Here is a 20,544-nt window from a genome sequence, read left to right as displayed (position 1 = left end):
TTTATAAATGTTAGAGGCAAGCCTACAGTGGCAAACCACACTAGACCAGTATAATCTAGACTTAACTTTGGATAGGTGCCCATCAAATGATGTGACCAACTTCTCCCGTTTGCCAGGAGATTCTTCCCAGCTCCCTACACATAACCTATTCTGGAGTAGTGCATTTGTTTCAGGGGAGGTTGAGGAAAGGCCATCCTGTGAGGCTTCAAGAACTGTGCTAGCTCCCTGGAGTTGTTGCTGCTGTCCATATTTAACTTGCAGATAACCATTAACTAAAGGTCAGTCCACAGGTTATAAACAGTAGCAGGGCAGGTACACTGGACTGACTCCATGGGAAGCTTGAAGGTCTTTTCTCCTTTCTTACAAAGTGACAAATGACCAAAGCCACAGATTTCTCCCTGAGGCAGTAAAATCATTTGGATGGAAAGGATATGAACCTGGAAGATGACACAGCAATCCAGGGGCACTTATTTCCAAACCACTATTCCAATGGCCTTAGACCTGAACCTGAACTTGACTTTGGTTCAAGTGCCAGCGGGTGGCTGGTCAGTACCACAGTGCACAGCACATTTGTTTGAACTAACCTGACCCTGACTGGAATGCCAGAGGACCTTCACTCTGCCCCTCCATGCACTCAGTGGTCCTCTCTGACAGCTATGAACATTCAAGAACAACCACTTACATTATATGGCAGGGCTCATTTCTATCTTTTAAACAGTACCCGTTTTCCCATTTCTTTTTGGTAGGAAATGAAGTTTTTATGTATTTTGATCCAGCATGTGTACTTTTAACTCCACACCAAGGCGCATCTAGAATTGGGGGAAGGGAAAGAAGGTGTTAAGGACTTTACTTTTCTAAATCTTTCTCACAAACATTACACTAGTATGTAACCGGAAATTTCAAGCCATTATCTAACTTCCAAAATGGCAAAATTAACGCAAAAGAAAACAGTTGCAAGAAAAGCATAATATAAAGTTCCAAGCTGCACCTGGAAAAAGACTGGTTTTTATCTATTTCATCTCCTTCCTAATGTGGCTGCTGTGTGACATGCTTGGGAGGAGGACCTAGGGCTCTGTGTCCCTTCTACTACACGAGAACGTGTGGTCGTAAAGACCCGGGTCTCATGGTACCAGGAAGGGCAGGCAACCGCTCTGCCACTGAGCTATTCCTGTTACTTTTTGAATGGCTTGCACACTCTACAGGCAATAAGATCATGTTTGTGACTGTCTAAGGAAATAAACTTCATTTCCCCAGAGTGGCTCAGTCTACAGACTTTATAAACAGCAATGTCCGAGTTACAGGCTCAGGTCAGAGTCCTGGCTTTTGAACTTGTTTTAAGAGATAACACTCTAAAGTCCTTACATTGAAGCCTTTGATTTCAATTACTGGAGTCTGTTCATAAGGGCTATAAAATTAAACCACTATAAAAGAGTATCTCTACAGGTGGTGGTGGCACACGCCTTTAATCCCCGCACTCGGGAGGCAGAGGCAGGCGGACCTCAGTGAGTTTGAGACCAGCCGTCTACAAGAGCTAGTTCCAGGACAGCCTCCAAAGCCATAGAGAAACCCTGTCTTGAAAAAAAAAAAACAAAAAAAAAGGAGTATCTCAAACCCTGATGTAAACTGCTTAGAGGACTCATTTTACTAAATATTCACAAATACAGACTCTAATTATTACAGATTCTGTCATTTTTTTTTAAGTTTTGAGGTTTAGCCAAATTGAGAATAAAAATATGTGTAACTACTTTTCCAACAATAACAACCTCCAAAAATCTAAAAACAAAAACAAAAAATCATATTTATTGAGATTGAAACTAGAAGTCAAATGTCCTGTAATTTTTTTGCTGGTGGGGGGGATACATTAAGGTTTAATATGAAACTTGACTTTCTGGAAAATACCAGCTTACCTGTTTCAATCATTAGTTTTTCACTAGGTATTGACTTCAGAACTTCCAAGTTAGCTTCCGTTTTCAGTGAGCTTGAAAACAATATTTAAGAATATTTAGTGAATAATTTTTTGTTTTGTTTTTGTTTTTTTAAATTATTTATTATCTATACAATGTTGTGCCTGCATGTAGGCCTGCAAGCCAGAAAAGAGCACCAGCTCTCATTACAGATAGTTGTGAGCCACCATGTGGGTGCTGGGAATTGAACTCAGGACCTCTGGAAGAGCAGTCAATGCTCTGAGCCATCTCTCCAGCCCTAGTGAGTAATTTTTAATAAGATATTTTAAAGTTATAAAACCACAAAGAATTTTGTTGTCAGTATACTTTAGAAAGCATACATTCTCACCCTTCAGAGCCCAGGCTATAGCCAACTTCAAATCTACCTCTATTTCTGTCCCTTTTGTAACATTTAATAACTACTAAACCGAACTCAGCAGCAGGTGCTCTTAACCCCTGAGCCCCTTAACCTACTTTGGAAATTATTCCTATAACAGGATTAGATATTTGTACCTTCACCGAGTGTGGCCAAACTCCACTCCTTGAGTGTGGCCTTGGCCTCAATGCTTGCTTTGGGATAATGGGGTAGCAATGTACCTCCTATGGTCAGAACAGGATCATGCAATGTCTGGGCAGCATCCCTGATAGTTACTTTTTCAGCTAGGTGCCCAGAAAGAAAACATGGCAGCCAGACCCAGCGCACCGAGACCTATGAGTGGGAATGTAAGGGCCTTTAACTTGCCATCTAGGAATGGAATGACTTGGTAATCATTGTGATGAGAAGTACTGTCTTTGTATTTAAAATACATACATAAAAATCACAATTCTGGGACTGGAGAGATGGCCCAAGGGTTAAGAGCATTGGCTGCTCTTCCAGAGGACCTGGGTTCAATTCCCAGCACCCACATGGCAGCTAACAGCTGTCTGTAACTCCAGTTCCAGGGGATCATTCATCGTCACACAGACATATATGCAGGAAAAACAACAATGAACAAATAAATAAATAATCACAATTTTACTGGGAAGACATTTCAAAACAATCTTAGGTTCTTATCTAAACTAAACACAACACACTCCTTATGCCTCCCCACTCCCCCACCACGTAAGCACAGCCTTCAAACTAAATTCCGCCATGGTGGTTACATTTGTTAGAGTTGATAAAACCACACTAACACATCACCACCATCCAGAGCCCAGGAGTTCACTCCTGGTATACCCTCTAAGGGAATGGCATGTCTCCTACCGAGTAGTTTCTCTGTCAACAGGGGCTTTGTGCTTTGTGTATCCATCCCTTCTTTCTGGGTCCTGGCAACCACTGATCTTTTTACGGTTCCTTGACAGTCACCTCACATAACAACATTCTTAGTGAAACCAGTAGACACCTGTTACACCAACTGGTTATAGTAAGGCAACTCATAAAAGGAGAAACAAAAATCTTTCAGTGCCAAGTGACTTAATGTTACAGACCAGTGAGAGAGACTAGCAGTCAGATTCACCCCAGCAACACCCCAGAACTTGGTACCCGGAATGCTGGGCTGGGACAGGGAAGGGAACTGAGAGGGTCTGAAAAGTCTGGGCAGAGACGAGGAGGCACACGGACTAACTGTGTGACTCGGGGATGGGTGACGCCAGCTCAGCAGAGCAGGACCACGGGACTGCAGGTGCAGAGTGAACCGGTTCCCTTGTCTACCTCGTTTATAACCCCCTACCATCACACACAGGACATCCTTCTAGGGAAAACCAACCCAGACGAAGGTCTCTACAGAAGGACACGTGGGAGTCCACTGTGGAAAAGTCCAGCTGTCACCTGAGCTTGACAGTTGATTGACAGACTCACCTAGAGCTTCCAAAGAGCTGTTTGTGATGAGATTTCATGTAGCCTAGGCTGGCCTCAAACTTGTCTGTAACTGAGGCTAGCCCTTCAGCTGCTGGGCAGGCACCTGCCACTATGCCCAGCTTTTTTCTTTTTCTTCCCTAAACATCAAAAGACTGCCTGGCATTTGAAGAAAGTCCCCATCATAAAAAAGACCAACCACATTAGGGGACAGAACCAAGAGAAAGGCGACAGAACAGTAAGAAAATGTCTTCCAAGTATATCTTGAGACAGAAGGCACCCCATCTGTCAAGACTATGAGAGAATGCTAGGGCTAGAAATGAAAGCGCAAGTAGATTTCATCGTAAAGATTGAAAATAAAGCAAATTTTGGAAGGTATTAAAGTAGAAATGGGAATTATAGAAAAGAAAACACCAGTTACCAATTCTGAGATGTCCTAGAAAAGAAAGGATATTCCCAGAAGTGATTTAAAAAAAGACAAATGAGGCTCCAGCTACAAGGGGCCAGTAAGAGAATAACAGGGTGAGTGACAAAAACAAAGTCCCCAATACCAGGACACATCACACAAGCTAATCTAACGCCTATACAGGAGAAACACGGCAGGTGACAGGCAAAGGACCGGGGCTCTGAGGAGCAAGCAGCTGCCACCGGCCCCGGAGCCTACTTCTGGAGAACCCTCAGACAAACTATCTGAGACACTTTTAAGAATAAAACAAACCCACTTCTCATGAAAACTTTTCTCAGGAAGCAGGGGATGTGTTCACCAAAGCAAACAGACGACACCATGGTAGTTCACATCTGCATGTCAGGACTCCGAGGCTGAGGCAGGAGTAGTCAGGGTTCCCCCTCATCCACACAGTTCACAGCCAGCCTGGTCTACATGAGAGTTCATCCCAGAGCAGAGTGGAAAGAACAAAACCCACACCAGAATGCATGAGAGCCTGAGAAGTAGAAATGGGGAGGGGGTTCTTCTACAGAAGAGGAGCCAACAAACAAACAGGCTCCCTCATGGAAAACCAAATAAGACCTCTGTGTGGAGCTACAGAAAGTGCCAGAAAGCCTCAGCTTATCTTGTTTTGTGGAACAGTGACTCACTATGTAGCCCAGGCCAGCCTCTAACTCATGGCCCTCCAGCTCCAGCTCCAGCTTCAGCTCCCCGGGAGTTGAGATTACAGGCCTGTGCCATGGTGCCTGGCTGGGCTTCAAGTTTTGAAATGAAGGAAATAAAAATATGAGGCCAGTTACTCCCAGAAAACAAAAGTGTCACATGAAAAGAAGAGTGGTCACAGCCCACCACATGGGCAGCAGTGACCACAGAGACAATGACAACCCCGTAAAGCCCGGAATCCTGAGAGAACGCTGGAAGGAAGACCAGGAACAGCGGGACCATGTCTTAGGAAAAAATCACCCTGAGCTCTATAGGAATAAGCAATACCACCATTCTGTCTCCCTAAGAATTTGTACCTAATGTCACCAGTGACCATCGGAAGGGCAACACTGAGGAGGAAAGGCAAGTCATATTCTATTCCAACTTATCTTCACTGACTTCCTCTAGAAGACGCTGGCATCTGAGAGAAAACAAGGCCAGGACCTTGCTGCACTGGCTGACTTGTGAGGCTGTTTGAACTTCAGTGTGGAGTTACACAGGAAGAGAGGTCACTGGGCACGAGCCAGACGCCAGGCTCTCACACTTGGGTAATTGTATACACCTGTTTCCCAACTCTGTGGCCTACAGACACATACAGTGACTGTCACAGAATACTCTTTTCCCAGGGCCAACAAGGGAGCCTTATGTAAAAGGCTGTGAATGTCTGTCCAGGCAGCCTGAGGACAGGCTGGGCTGCTAAGAAGGTCAGCGGCTGACCGCAACACAATGGTCCCGGTATCAGGACACAGCGTAGCGTTTGAGCTCTGGCCTGTAATAACAACCGACTACTTCATTTCTTACATAAGTGGTCAGAAATGAAGTAGTAGTCTTATTCTCGGACAAGGATCAATGCAGGGCAGGCAAACGTTAATACATCTGCTAAAATAAAAATCAAAACAGCCTAAGAACGTACCAGCCGTTAAACCCTATGTAAAGGTCCAAGTCAATCAAAGCGGCCGCTGCTTCCTTCGTGCCGTCAAACGAATGCACCTAGGGATAGATATGTGCCTGTGTTATTACAACAGTCTTAACGTCCGCAGCAGCACCGGCAGCCATCCGTTCTAAACCAAACAGAAATCTGTGTAAGGGTTTGGAGCACACGCAATCAATCCACACCAGACCTGGTGATCACGTCCATCATCGTTTATAGAATCACAAAACAAGGCGTTAGCTGCCTGCGGTTTCTCTGCCGCTGCTTGGCGGGGTCTCTAGATCACCCTCTCTGCAGACTCTCAGAAGGACACGCACGGGAAAGGGAGCCCCACTCCACAGGAGGAGGAAGGGTCAGAGATACTCATTTGAAATACACTGAAATCCCCCTGCCAGAGAAAACTTTCCTTAGAGGAGACAGGAGGGAAATTTTAGAAGCTCTATAAAGTGAGGGTGGTGAGGGTGTTGCTTCTAAATGTCAACTGTGGGCCTGGAAGGATGACACAGCAGCTCTAAGTTCAATTCCTATGCCCAGGGGATCTGATGCCCTCTTCTGGCCTCACTGAGTCTCACTGAGTACCGTGTGTGTGTGTGTGTGTGTGTGTGTGTGTGTGTGTGTGTGTGTGTGTGTGTGTGTGTGTGTGTGTGTGTGTGTGTGTGTGTGTGTGTGTGTGTGTGTGTGTGTGTGTGTGTGTGTGTGTGTGTGTGTGTGTGTGTGTGTGTGTGTGTGTAGGCTTTCCTGTGTATGCATGTAACAAAAAGCAGTAGCTGGGAGTAACCCTCCTTCACAAATGAAGTCAGGTCACCACTGTCCACAGAGAGCAGGTTCTCGGCTGTTACACAGCTGCCTGCAAGACTTGATCTTCTCTCAGCATTTCCAGTGAACTAACTAAAATAATAAAATCTTCCAGTAATACAAGGATAATTTAAAATGTGGTTTCTTGTTAGTCACTTCGGTGTGCTTGCTGTTACTGCCTTATTTGGCAGTTTCTTTTATTAAAGCCAGACATTTCAGCTGGCTTTGTTGTTCCTGGTACTGACTCTTTGAAGTTATAGACTCATTTGAGTAAAGTTTTACTTGGAAATGAAGGGGAATTATAATTATAATCCAGAAATTATAATCCTGCTGTCAGTAGTGCCCAGGGCATTAATTAAAACCCTTCTCAATTCCTAAGTATAGGTCCTGAGGGAAAATCACAGAGCACAGGCTCGTGACTACAGAGTAGTACTTCATGACAGCGACAGGAGCTTCCTCTCACTCCTGTCACTGGGGTACGGAACCCCAAGCAGAGGGCCAGCAAGATGGCGCCCCGAGTGAGGCGCTAAGGCCTCATGACCGGAATTCAATTCCTGAGACACATGGTGGAAGGGGAGAACCAACTTGTGCAAGCTGTCTCTCCTCTCCACAGACACCATGGCACGTGTGTGCACACGGTCACACACATTAAATGTAGTAAAACTGCAAGTGTGTTCCGTAAAGTTTCAAAACAGACTATATGTAAAAGGGTTCCCGTGGAGCCGTGTAAGCATTACAGCAAATGCACGGGTTAGGTCCTAGCTCCTTGACTGGCACAATGGAACTGTGACAACCTGTACCCAAGAAATTGGTTGTACTAGAAATTGGTATGGGTGAGCAGTTTTTTAAGGCAAGATTATCTCCTGGAGCCTATGCTCCAAAATGACCAGAAATCACTATAGAGATGCCACAGCCAAGAGATGGCAGAGAATATTTACAGGAAATGTCTCTAGAGTAATGACTGAGCTGGATGGTGGTGGTGGCACACACCTTTAGTCCCAGCACTTGGGAGGCAGAGGCAGGCAATCTCTGTGAGTTTGAGGCCAACCTGGTCTCCAGAGCAAGTTCCAGGGCAGCCAGGGCTCCACAGAGAAACCCCATCTGGAAAAACTAAAGAAAACCAAGAGTGCCCAGGGATAGAATGTGTCCACTCCCATTTGTTCTTGTGAGTAGAACTTGGACTCGTTCTTGTACTTTGACAAAAGAAGTAAAATAAAATTGAGATTTGTCTATAGACCATCTGGCCCATAAATCCAATAGCAAATTTACATGTCTTCCAAGTTAGAGACGCAATAACGTTACTTTTGATATCTTAATTAGCTGAAGCAACCTTAATAACAAAGACATACTTTTAAATCCCATATTTAATACAGCTAGTTATACTCACCACTCCACCCACACACCGGTCTCGGTTTCTTCTCATTATGTCTGTGAATTAAAAAAAAAAGAACTTTCAGCTTTAGCCTGATTGCTGCCCAGCTCTCAAGCTGTAATTAAATTTCACTTTTTAACTCACCCAGAAACTCAGCATGTGAGTTTCGACAATGAAGAAACATTGGTAATTTTGTTTGTTCTGATAGTTCAAATTGTTTTTCGAAATATCTGCACAATGCAAAAAAAAAAAATTCCACACTAAAAATTTTATTTTAGCATGACACATATATCAAATAAGCTTTAACTAAGGGAATTTTATTATCTAGAAATGGGAATATGAACACAGTGAATTCAGATATTAAAAATCACCAGGTTCTTTTCTGCCACATGGGATGCTTCATTTACTAGGATTGCAAGCACAGTGTCTATAGGCCTCAGCGTCTAAAACTGATGCTCTCTGCCTTTGTTCCGGTCTCTAAATCACCTTCTCAGATCTGCCGGGCTAGGGTAAGCAAAAGCAATTTTGTCTCGATTAAAGTGAGGACATTTTTCAGGTTAGGAAACATAAATACTTAGGAGATTGAGAGTTAACAGTAGTGGGCTGGGGACAGAGTCACATGGGTGGAGTCCTTGCCTAGCACGCACAGAGCCCGGCTGGGTCCCCGGCACTGCACAAAGCCAAGTGCGGCAGATCAGGGCTGTACTTTCAGTGCGTGGGAGATGGAGACAGACGACAATCCCAAGTTTAAATCTTCAACTACCTAACTAGTGTGAGGCCAACCTGGGCCACATGAAATCTGTTTCAAAACACCCCCTCTTCCACTGTCACTAAATAGCACCTGTGCTCTGTCACTGTGTAAATGTGACCACACAGGTGGCTCCCGCTACCCAACAAGCAATCATCTCTCCAAGGTGCTCACCATGGGTCACTCCATGGCTCAGCCACGTGACAAAGTCACTATCTTACGGAACTTATATAGTTTAGGATGTAGCTTTCTGTCACATTAGAATAACAGAATCCCAGACACTGTACCCAGAGAACTCAGAGAATTTTATTTAATTCAAGAGAAAGGAAGCCCTGAGTTCAAGCTAGATAGGCACATTAAGAGGTCATGTGGTGTGTGTATGGAGGTGTGTGAGTGTGTAGGGGGCGGGGGTCTGGAGAAATGGCTCAGTGGTTAAAAACACTGGCTGCTTTTCCGGGACACAGGCTCACTTCCCCGCACCCAAGCCTCACAACCATCTGTAACTCCAGTTCCGGGGGGGAGAGGGGTGTGTGTGTGTGTGGGGGGGGTGTCTGACGCCCTCTTCTGGTTTTTGCTGGTACCGCACACACATATGCAGGCAAAACACTCATATACATACAAACACATTTTTACAAAGGGGCTGGTGAGAGGGCATTTCCAGTTTGATGACCGTGATGATGGAAGGGTGACACCGAGTTCGATCCCCAGAACACACACCAAAGCAGAGCACAGAGAAGCGAGTCTGACCCCTGCGTGCATGGCATGGCATGCCTGCCCCCTAGCAAGAATAAAACAATCTTGAAAAGGAAAAATTCCACGTGGCAGAACAACGGAAAACACGCTGACAGTACAAACAGAGGCTAACAAGTATGTAACGTCCAACAACTGGTGCCTTTACAGGGAAAACAAACAAACAAAACCAAACCAACTGCCAAATGAGTAAAGTTGTGGAGCAGGAACTGACACCAGGCAAAAGCTTCCCCTGTTTATCTTACTTCTAACTTTTTCCGGTTCATAAATGAAAATCAGTCTGGATTTACATCTGCCCACTTTGTCAAAGCTCTGTTTACTTGCGTTGACTCACTACTTCGGACAGCTTGGGTCAACAGTACGGATGGAGCTTGCAAAGGGCAGCGTAAGGGCAGCAGCTGTTACTAATTAGGACTGAGGCTCTCAAAGTCCAGGTGTGACACTGTAGATGGTAATCCTCTCCCAGCTGGCGGACAGCCTGGGTGGTCTCAACCCTTCCAGGGTCGCCCAAGTACCCTCAGGGTCATTTTGAAATCTTGTCTGATACCTGTTTTTTTTTTTTTTTTTTTTTTTTTAAAGATCTATATAATATTAACATTTTAAAGCCCTGAGAAAAATGCCCAGAGCAAATTCCTCCTACACAAGAGAACTGGCTCTGACAGGCAAAAGAAAAAGATGGACCAGGACAGCTAAGTTAGAAAGGCAACTTTCCACAACCAAAGCAAGCCCTCTACAAAGTCACTTCTTGGGGCTGGAGAGATGACAGGTGGTGTGGTTCTGAGCACTGGCTGCTTCTGAAGAGGGGCTGTGTTCAGTTCCCAGCGCCGCTGACGCCATGATTCACACTGAACTGCTGCTGCGCCTCTCCTAACTTCTTCTTCTTCTTTATTTTAAGATTTATTTATGTATATGAGAGCTTTATCTGCAAGTACACCGGCACACCAGATCAGGATGCCATTGTGGATGGTTGTGAGCCACCATGTGGGTGCTGGGAATTGAACTCAGGATCTCTGGAAGAGCAGCTGGTGCTCTTAACCTCTGAGCTATCTTTCTAGCCCCCCTCTCCTAACTTCTTATACACATTCACACCGTCTGTAACTGCAGCTGTGGGGGGGGGTGTCTGATATCCTCCCCCCAACTTCCTACACCAGCAGTTTCTCAAAAGCCCTCAAGAAAGCCACAGCTGGTATCTTCCTTAGAAGCCACAATTACTGAGTACTCAATCTCAGTGTGTCCCGGCATGCACCGTGGGCTTTACCCATCATACACTGAAAAAGGACAGATGTGGCATCCTCGTGCTAACAATGAGGATACTGAGATGTACAAAGGACAGGCGTGGCATCCTCGTGCTAACAATGAGGATACTGAGATGTACAAAGGAACAGACAGCCAGGGAGCAGCAAGACGGCATCACACCTCAGGCCTGCTCACTGGAGACACTGATACTTTAACCCCGTCACAGGTGCGTCTGCTCACCATTTCCCACACACAATACCTACTGTGCTTTTAAAAAGGAAAATGGTTTGTTACAAAACAAATCATACACTAGGTTAATATTCCATATGCCACAAAAAAGTCAGGTGGTGGTGTGCGCCTTTAATCCCAGCACTCAGGAGACTGGAGCAGGAGGATTTCAGTGAGTCTACGTAGGGAGGTCCAGGTCAACCTGGAACTACAGGGAGACCTTGTCTCCAAAACAAAAAAATAAATGAGAGAAAGAGAGAGGGAAGGAGGGAGGAAGGGAGCGAGGGAGGGAGGAAGAGAACGAGGGAGGGAGGGAAGGAGAGAGAGAGGGAGGGAGGGAGGGAGGGAGGGAGGGAGGAGGGAAGGTAGAAAAGAAAAGGAAAAAAGGAAACAGAGATCAGGGGACTGGGAGGTGGCGTGGGAGGTGAAGTGTCTCCCAGGCATTCACGTGTTCCTGAGTTTGCTATCCAGCAACCATGGACACGAAGAGTCCCAGGTGTCAGTTAGGAACCCTGTCTCAAAAACCAAGACGGACAGCTGCTGAGTTGTGACACCCAGGAGTGACATCTGGCCTCCATAGGCACACACACGCATGTGTACACATGAGTGCACAGAGTACAGATCAAGATCTAAATTCTTCCAACAGTAAGTTCAACTTAGCAAAAAGCAAATAACAGTCCTGCCAAGGGAGCTGCATGAGCAGAGCAGCTGTATGCCATGGACACACTGGAAGACACCGTCTGCTGTGTATCTCCAAAACACCTAGGTCAGTAAGTATACTGAAACTGATGCACTCACAAGAGGTCAGCCTATGCCAGGGGAGGCCAAGGTGGGACAGGGGGTCCCTGGGTATCTGTCTCCTTGACAACGATCCAAATGAGGTTCTTACTTCTATAGACATCTTTAAATCTTAAGTTAAAAACTGCCAAGCTGTCTTATCAATATTTTCTCCTCAGTCTGTTCTTATCTAACCCTTTTTTGAAGAGACCTGTATCAAGTGTTAGCTTAGCAAAGACATACCAGATTCCCCTAAGAAGGTGGTCTGTCATCTCCTAGCCACACATTTTTTGGTTGTTAGTGTGTACATCTTTCTGACAGCACTTACTAGCCTACTACAATTATTTATGGACCCTCTTGTCTATAAAGGCCAAAGAATCAAGCCTTAGTCTTATCACTCTGAAGAGGCAGCCAGCAATCACTCACAGAATAGAGTGAGAGCCTCTATGTTACTGACACTTGGATGTGAATTACAGCTTACTCTATTCCCTGCTACACATTCAAAGTTCTAACACTGATGATGGGAGTTATCCAGACAAGTAAACAGAACCTACAGTGCCAATACTTTCGTGGAGCCAAGATCTGGCCTGCAGTATGTAGGTGGCATTTGAGAATCAGTTTTAACCTGCTCTAGAAGAAAAGCCATATGGGCAAGATATCCTGCAGACTCTGCAACAGTCTGTGGCTCAGAAAGCTCACACTGGCTCAGGCAGATGCTGGAGTGGAGGAATGGCCTACACAGACTTCTGTCCATGTGAGTCTGTGAACTTTTCAGGTTAGGTGAACCAATCACATGGTGCTCAAGAGACAGATCTCTCAGCATTGCTAACATTCCTGGCAGGTATGATGTGAAAAGTCCCCAGGTGTCATGGGTGTCCCCCTAATCAGATGACAAAGTTATTCATCAGGAGGTAATTTGATCCAGGTTCCTCTCCATGCATAAGAAACTAGAGTGGCCCAAGGTAGATGGCTGAGCACAAATGTATCTCTTGCCAGCACTACTGAAAAGTCTGTAGGATATAAAACGCATCTCTTTGTTTTACCATTTAAGTCAAACCTAATGGTTGATGAGTTGGGCATTATTAATTACGTGCAAAGATGAGTGGCTTTGTTTCGATTAACTGTTGATACATGCCGGGAAAGCAAACACACCTTGATCTCTAACCCTACATGTTCAATTGATGTAACCATTCTTAGAAGTTTACAACTGTTTCTAAAATCAACAAATTCCTTACTTGAGCTGAGTATCTTTGGGACAAAACTGCAGGCGGTCAAAATCTTTAAAAGATAAAGAATAACCATTACTCAGGATTTGGACATAGCAAGCGGTTATCTTCAGAGGATGCTAAGTGTCGAGGTCAGCACTTACCAAGTCCACACTCCCCTATTGCTACAACTTTCCCCTTGTTGTTCTGAGCAAGGTCCAGCAATCCCGCTAAGTAATTCTCTGGGCTGTTCTTTTCAAACTCATCGCATCTCGTGGGATGACACCCAACTGTACTGAAAAACATGTCTAATGGAAAAACCACATCCTAGGTTATTTTCAGAATATTGTTCATGTTAATGGCTAATGTATAAAAATGAGTGAAACAGATCATTTCAACTTATGTTTGGTAGCTATAAACAATTCAAACTTACAGAATCATGTATATTAATCAAACAAGATTTTCTGACTATGTTAAAAGTGGGATGTGCATATAAAAACTGCCTTCATGTATTAATAAGATTGTCAACTCAACTCTTTCCAAAGCTGATCATTTATCAAGCATCTTAGAATGGGAAGTGAAGTGCTTTCTTAAAATAGCATCTAATTTTATCTTTTGTTTTAAATATGGAACACTTCATGAACCTGCATGTCATCCTTGCACAGGGGCCTTGTAATCTTCTCTATATTGTTTCAATTTTAGTATATGTGCTGCCGAAGCCAGCACTCAATTTCACCTTTTTTACTGTTTACATGACATCACAATTCATGTATTTGATAAACAACCACAATGTACCTCCCGAAAAGGGTTGTTAACAGGAGAGACTAGAGGTGTTTAAAAGTGCCTACTGCCCCTGCAGAGGGCTGGTTCCTGTGGGGGACAGCTCACAATTGCCACACTCCAGCTCCAAGGGGTGTGACACTCTGGCCTCTGTCACACCAGCAGCAGTGACTTAGAGAGTGGAAGAGAGGGTTTCTTTTCCTAATGGAAAACAAAGCTCACCACTGGAGGGCTGCCCTTCACAGCTCTAACAGTAAGGAGCACAGGGCAGAGTCTGAGGCATGGGGCTGGGAGAATGGCTCCGCGGAGAGCACCTGGGTATCATAGCGCCATGTGCAATGCCTTGGTGGTCTCTAAACTGAGAGACCCAGTTTTGTCTGTTTTAGAAACTCAACAGGAGCCGGGCGGTGGTGGCACATGCCTTTAATCCCAGCACTCGGGAGGCAGAGGCAGGCAGATCTCTGTGAGTTCGAGGCCAGCCTGGTCTCCAGAGCAAGTTCCAGGACAGCCTCCAAAGCTACACAGAGAAACCCTGTCTTGAAAAGCCAAAACGAAAGAGAGAAAGAGAGAAAGAAAAAAGAAACTCAACAGGAGCCTGCAGCCTTCCTCAGGCTCTCCCCCAGGTAGCAGGAGGCAGTGGACATCTCTTTAAAGAGAGGGAGGAGAGGTTTTAAGATGGAAGAGCCTAAAACCATAGCTGTTAGAGAATGCAAAGCATGCAAGAAAATCTTCCTCTCTACTTCAGAAAGTCCTGGGAAGATGTTGTTTTCATGTTTTCAATGTTAAGAGTCAATACAGCTTGAAGAAAAGCGTGCACACATTTTATAAAGATTTCTATAAAAAAAAAAACAGCTTTTGATAAGATTTCATACATAAAGGAAACACAGCTGTATTTTGAAAAACTGTGGCGCCTAAGCTCCAGGAGTCAGGAAAGTGTGCGTGCAACAGTTACATGAATATCAAATACTCGTTTGAGCTTTAAATACACGGAATGTGTGAGCAGATGCGAGCACTCGGAGAGCAGCGCGGTCTGATTTGGTTAGTGTGTGGTGAGCAGTGTCCATGGAGACCAGAGGAGGATGCCCGACCCTTGAGTGCGCTGCTGCCCCACTCTGGGAACTGAACTTGACTCCTCTGCAAGAGCAGCAAGTGCTCTTAGTTGCTCTAGCCCTAAGAGTGGCACATTATAGTATTACTTAAACACAAAGTCTGATTCACAAAATAAATGTCAACAACAACGATTCTTTACAATTTAAGTTCATATCAAATTCATATCAAACGTTGAAATATGCATATACAATTCTATATCAGAATTGTTTGAAGCTAAATTATGTATGTGGTAACTTTACCTTTATTTACTGAAATAAAAATCTTTGTTAAGTACTACAGGATTTTATCAAACACCTGATATACCAAAGAGTCCTCGAAACTTTGTCATCGTAACCATGTTCCCCTGAAACCAATCTATCTTCCTGTCATTTCTATAGTCAGGACTCACTGCATTTGTACCTGACGCAGTTCTCAGAAAGATTTCTTCATAATTAATTAATTCACATTTTGCTGTGGGAAAAGTAATAAGAGGGTACCATTTGTTTGTGCCAACTGCAGCGCATCCTTACTGTCTTGTAGACTTCCACCCGTGATCATGAACTGAAACGGCAAAAGTAAAGACGCTGACTTCCAGGGCAAAAGTAAAGACGCTGACTTCCAGGGCACGGTCAGCAACGGTTCCCCAAACACCTCCTGTCCGTTCACCCTCCCCTCCCCTCTCTACACCCTCCCCCCCTCCTACACCCTCCCCCCCTCTCCTACACCCTCCCTTCTCTTATACCCTCCCCTTCCCCTACACCCTTCCCTCCCCTCTACACCCTCCTCTACACTCTCTCCTCCCTACACCCCCTCCCCCACCCCCTCCCCTCTCTACATCCTCTGCTTTAATTCCTAATATAACATATATAATATGCACAACGCACATAAAAGCTTTGCAGAAGGCCACCTGAATACTAAAGAAAGTAGAAGGGCCCTAAGACCAAAACCTGACCCACTAATGTAGGGCCAATTCTCTACAAAAGGGATGCATGGCTCTTGAGAAATCAGCACACTGCAGACAGCCACTAGAGTCCCTTACTGTTAGATGGCATCTTTGCTAATCTGTCAGACAGAATTACAGAACCCGGTGTCAAAGGTGCAGTTTTCTAAAGGGTGATTTTAAGGGCATAGTTTTTAAAAAGCGTATTTTTTTAAAACATACTGCAAAGTCTCTCTAAGCTAAAGTAAAGAATTCCTTGTGGTGCACACCAAAAAGAATGCACGCAAAACAAAAGTGGAATCGCATATGAAAAACAGATACTGTCAGGCAGCAACTTAAACCAGTAGTGTGACTCAGCATCTATACTGGGAATATATAGTCATAATTGAAATCTCAAATGCCCATAGAACATAGGACTTCAGAAATGTTTAAGGTATCAGAAAAAGTATTCTTTACTAACTTTACCTAATTCTTTAAAACTAGGCCAGCTACCCACATATAGATCATGAATTCTGTAGGACAGTTTCTAACCAAATCTATACACATTACCTATACCTTCTCCACACAGTCTACAAAATACAAAAGGAAGGGCCAGCCTAGGCATGGTCTCCTCTCCCAGTGGACAATGCTACTGATTTGGAAGGGCTGATGTCATCACACACACCACCAAGGCCTGTCCATACTCAGTATCTTCTGTGTCCCACACAGCAACTATCTTAAATGCTTTTAAGACATCTCTTTTTTATGGATGAGAAAACTGAAATCTAGACTATTCCAAGTCTCAAATCTGGGAAGGAGGAAGCTGGGACTGGAAGTCAAGTGTATGAGGCCAAAACCATGCTTCTAATCACCACAGCACAATTCCTGGGAATTCCTGGGAAAGTCCAAGTGCAATCCACCTGTGTTCCCTGGTTTCTGCCTATCGTCTACACATATGTGTGTGCCGGACTAGAAATGAGTGCAGTACCCTTGCTGACATGGGGAACACTTCAGCATCTGCAAAAAGCATTAGATACAAACGCTTTATCACAAGGGAGTGAGCATATGATGGAAAGTTCATACGCCTTTGGTCCTTCCTAATTATTTAGGAATAATCAATATAATTGTAGTGTTAGAGACTGCAGAATTCAACTGATTGTGTCATGGTTTAAAAGTGAGTGTGTTTAACTTGGAAACAATAGTTACAAAGTGAACTGACACTATGCTATGGACTATAACTCCATAGCTTGTATGTGCTGAATAGTCTGGTGTTTGTACAGCTAATTTAAAGAAACACTAAGTGTGTGCCACTGGCTTTCTCCTTTACTTGGCAGCATGTTAAATAAAACTTATTTTAGAAGCCAAGAAATTCAACAATAACAAAATTCAGATGTTACCTTTTTAACACCAATCTGGATAGCTCTCTCTACTACATCTTGTAAGTCATCTGTGGAGGAAAAAAAATCACATATTAAGAAAACTTAGTAAATATATATATATATATATATATATATATATATATATATATATGCATTTATAATTTTTCTCCCAAAGTAAAAAAAGCATAAAAATAATCATGTACTAAAACACAGCCAAGTCAGTGTTATTTAGTTGTAATAGAGTAAAACTAGAGTTGCAAAACTTTAAAAAGGTATAAAACAAGAAACTGAATAATTAATAATTTAATTATGCTTTTATTTTTTAATCAAAAATGAGATAATGGAAGAACTCAGGAGGTCCAAATTAAATCAACTGATGTGTTGTGTATCTGAAATTTGTATTTGTGTGTGTATGAGAGTGTGAGTGTGTGTGTGTGTGTGTGTGTGTGTGCCCACGCATGTGCATAGGCTAGAGGGCAACACTGTGTCTTCCTCTAGCACTGTGTATGTCTTGAGACCCTCCCTGAACCTGGAGCTCACTGTTTCAGATGGACTGTCTGTCCAGCAAAAATAAAATATAAAAACTCCATTATTAATTTCATGTTTAAGTATCAGAGTAAATGTCAATAGGATCAATTATTGTTACTTGTAAAGTAGCTATAAAATTTGAGACAAAACTCACGTTAGTTAATTTATACTCACATAGCACCTAGGTTGGCTAGATTATACACTACAGAACTGTAGGCATGTAACTGACCAGTATATAATGGTGTCAGAAACACGTACACAAACACACATGCGTATATACGTGCAACGGCAGAGCATGAAATCTAAATGCTACCAGGGCGAGGAAAGCAGCATGTAATTTACTCAGTAGTTAACGTCATTAGTAGGTAACGTAAAATAGCATCCAAACGTCTAACTGAAGCAGAAGCGTTAAGTTTTGTGGTGAGACCTGAGGAAACATGTGTTTTCCTGTTCCGAGTGGCAGGAGCATTGCCTGTATTCAGGAAAGCCACCCACCCTCTCCTAAAGAAGTGCAGCACGGCCGGTTTCTGACGTGGCTCACGCTGTAAGGCGGTCTCTCATCCGCAGCTACAAAACCCACATTCCTGTTTGCACATACAGAGTGAGCCAGGCAGTCTTCTCGAGCAGCGAGCAGCGAGCAGCGAGCACAGACATCCTGCTTTTAAAATGTGGTGTCACCGCCTCTCAGCGAACCAAACTGGCCTCGTCAATGAACTTGCCTGTGGGAGACAGCGCCTAGTGACACGGCACTGCATCAGTCCCTGGCTTGTTGTACTCCTAGGACTGGAGAGGAAAACGAACCCACGTGGTAACACAAGCCGCTTGCTTCCGGTGAGGTGAGGCCCACGCTTAATCTTTAAGCTACAACCATCCGTCCCACGGTCCCACCTACATGCCAGGTCTCTAAGTGGGGACACAGACGGGAAGGGGGGGAAGGGTAAGGAGAGCAGGACACCTTTCTCCTGTTACACCGCACTTTGTCCTTGGCTGGAAGACGCTTTCGTCCTTTCTAAACAATGTATTTTTTTTAAACAATGTGTGTGTGTCTGTATGTGGGTACGTGTCTATATGTGTGTGTCTGTACGTGGGCATGCGTCTGCATGTGGGTATGTGTGTGCATGTGTGTTCATTCGTGTGTATGTGGCTGTGTGTGTGTTTGTGTGTGTGTCTGTGTGTGTGTGTCTGTGTGTGTGTGTGTGTCTGTGTGTGTGTGTCTGTGTCTGTGTGTGTCTGTGTGTGTCTGTGTCTGTGTGTGTCTTTGTATGTGTGTCTGTGTGTGTGTCTGTGTCTGTCTGTGTGTGTATGTGTCTGTGTGTCTGTATGTGTCTGTGTGTGCATGTGTGTGTGTGTCTGTGTGTGTGTGTGTGTGTGTGTGTGTCTGTCTGTATGTGTCTGTGTCTGTGTGTGTCTCTGTGTGTGTATGTGTCTGTGTGTCTGTATGCGTCTATGTCTGTATGTGTCTGTGTGTCTGTAGGTGTCTGTGTGTCTGTCTGTGTGTCTGTGTCTGTGTCTGTGTTGTGTATGTCTGTGTGTGTGTGTGTGTGTGTGTGTGTGTGTGTGTGTGTCTGTGTGCACATGAATGCACATGCTCTCAGAAGCCAAAAGCGGGCTTCCGAGACGTGGGGGCTGGGCTTACAGGCAGCTGTGAGCTGCCCAGCGTAGGTGCGGGTGCTGGGAACTGGACTTGGGTCCTCTGCAAGACTGTTGAGTGCTCTTAACTACGGGGCCGTCTAGAGCCCCTGAAAATGTTTCTTAAGAACGTGATGCACGGGTGCTCACAGGAGGTGATTGCCCTGATGCTCAGGACAATGCTTTACCAATATGGCTTGTTTGGCTTAGTTTACTGTTTTATCTGACACACAATGATGGTTTTGTTTTAAGACAAGTTCTCATTACGCAGCCTCAAACTTACTCTCCTCTTTCCTCTACCTTCTGAGTGCTGCACTTTCAGACTTTTATTCAGGTGTCCAGAGTTCTTTCATGCTTCCTTTTTAAGAGTGGCTAAGATCTAGCTTGAAGCAGAAAGTTTGTCTCGACAGAAGTCCCCTCGGGAAAAGGAGCATTTACCTTGATGCTTCTGCACGCCCCTATAGATCCCTCGGAACATAGGGTCTGTCAGGTTGATACCAATATCTGGAGAAAGCAAAAGCAGAACATAATCACTAAAAAACATTTACCCAAAACATTGCCAAATAAGCTTTCCATTCACCCTTCATTTACCCAAACGATATCAAGGGGCCGGCCACTTGCCGTCACTGCTATGATAAATGTGTGGGATACAAAGATGACTAAGACGTGATTTCTACTCTCTAAAGACTTATGGAGACGTGCCCAAGGCAGACCTAGTCACAGGAAATAATGGAGCATTCAAATGAACTCTAGGGGGGATAGGAAAGCTCATTGGGGACAGAATTAAAAGATGTCATATACGCATATGAAATTGTCCATAAATAGCATTTTTCAAAATATTAAGAGTATAATATTAAAACACTGTTATTATGGAACACAGACAAGGAAGTCTACCAGAGTTTGGTGCCTGGCTCAGAAGAGGGTCCCAGAAAGAAAGAATCTGGAACTGAACGTTACAGATGAGTTAGTGTGGTGGTTTAAATGCGAATGGCCCCACAGGCTCAGCTGGTGGAACTGTTTGGCAAGGACTAGGAGGCAGGGCCTTGTAGGAGGTGTGTCACTAGGGATGGACTTTCAGGTTTCAAAAGCCCATGATAGCTTTCTCTTGCTAATTCTTGCTTGTAGATCAGATGTGAGCTCTCAGCTACTGCTCCAGAGCCAAGCCTGTCTGCTGCCGTGCTCCCTACCCTGATGGCCATGAACTCACTCTGGAACTTTGAGCCCCGATAAACCTTGTCTTTTCTAAGCTGCCTT

At 44.3% G+C, this 20,544-nt stretch overlaps 1 protein-coding gene and 1 non-coding gene across 4 annotated transcripts in view; both read right to left on the bottom strand.

The window, feature by feature from the left end:
* The window catches only part of Tatdn1 (TatD DNase domain containing 1), a 33,319-nt gene that overhangs the window by 2,906 nt on the left and 9,869 nt on the right, over window positions 1–20,544 (bottom strand). The window contains exons 1-11 of one of the 3 annotated variants that reach the window (XM_035449685.1): window positions 19,729–19,794; window positions 18,381–18,444; window positions 17,152–17,201; window positions 15,333–15,396; window positions 13,131–13,274; window positions 12,997–13,039; window positions 8,167–8,252; window positions 8,038–8,078; window positions 5,838–5,914; window positions 1,908–1,978; window positions 683–809 (exon numbers count right to left, since the gene is read on the bottom strand). In XM_035449685.1, coding sequence (XP_035305576.1) covers window positions 683–809; window positions 1,908–1,978; window positions 5,838–5,914; window positions 8,038–8,078; window positions 8,167–8,252; window positions 12,997–13,039; window positions 13,131–13,274; window positions 15,333–15,393 — 650 coding nt within the window. In that variant the 5' untranslated portion in view covers window positions 15,394–15,396; window positions 17,152–17,201; window positions 18,381–18,444; window positions 19,729–19,794. Of the gene's footprint in view, window positions 1–682; window positions 810–1,907; window positions 1,979–5,837; window positions 5,915–8,037; window positions 8,079–8,166; window positions 8,253–12,996; window positions 13,040–13,130; window positions 13,275–15,332; window positions 15,397–17,151; window positions 17,208–18,380; window positions 18,445–19,728; window positions 19,795–20,544 lie in introns of those variants that run through there. The other 2 variants (XM_027431629.2, XM_035449686.1) reach the window with 2 other exon arrangements.
* LOC113832033 lies at window positions 13,587–13,692 on the bottom strand. The gene has a single exon (XR_003488128.1). It is a non-coding gene; the product is annotated as a U6 spliceosomal RNA (small nuclear RNA).

The sequence above is a fragment of the Cricetulus griseus genome, chromosome 10, assembly GCF_003668045.3.
Source record: "Cricetulus griseus strain 17A/GY chromosome 10, alternate assembly CriGri-PICRH-1.0, whole genome shotgun sequence".
NCBI classification, from domain to species: Eukaryota; Metazoa; Chordata; class Mammalia; order Rodentia; family Cricetidae; genus Cricetulus; species Cricetulus griseus.
Note: the sequence above shows the minus strand (reverse complement) of the source record. Positions and strands in the feature narration are given on the sequence as shown.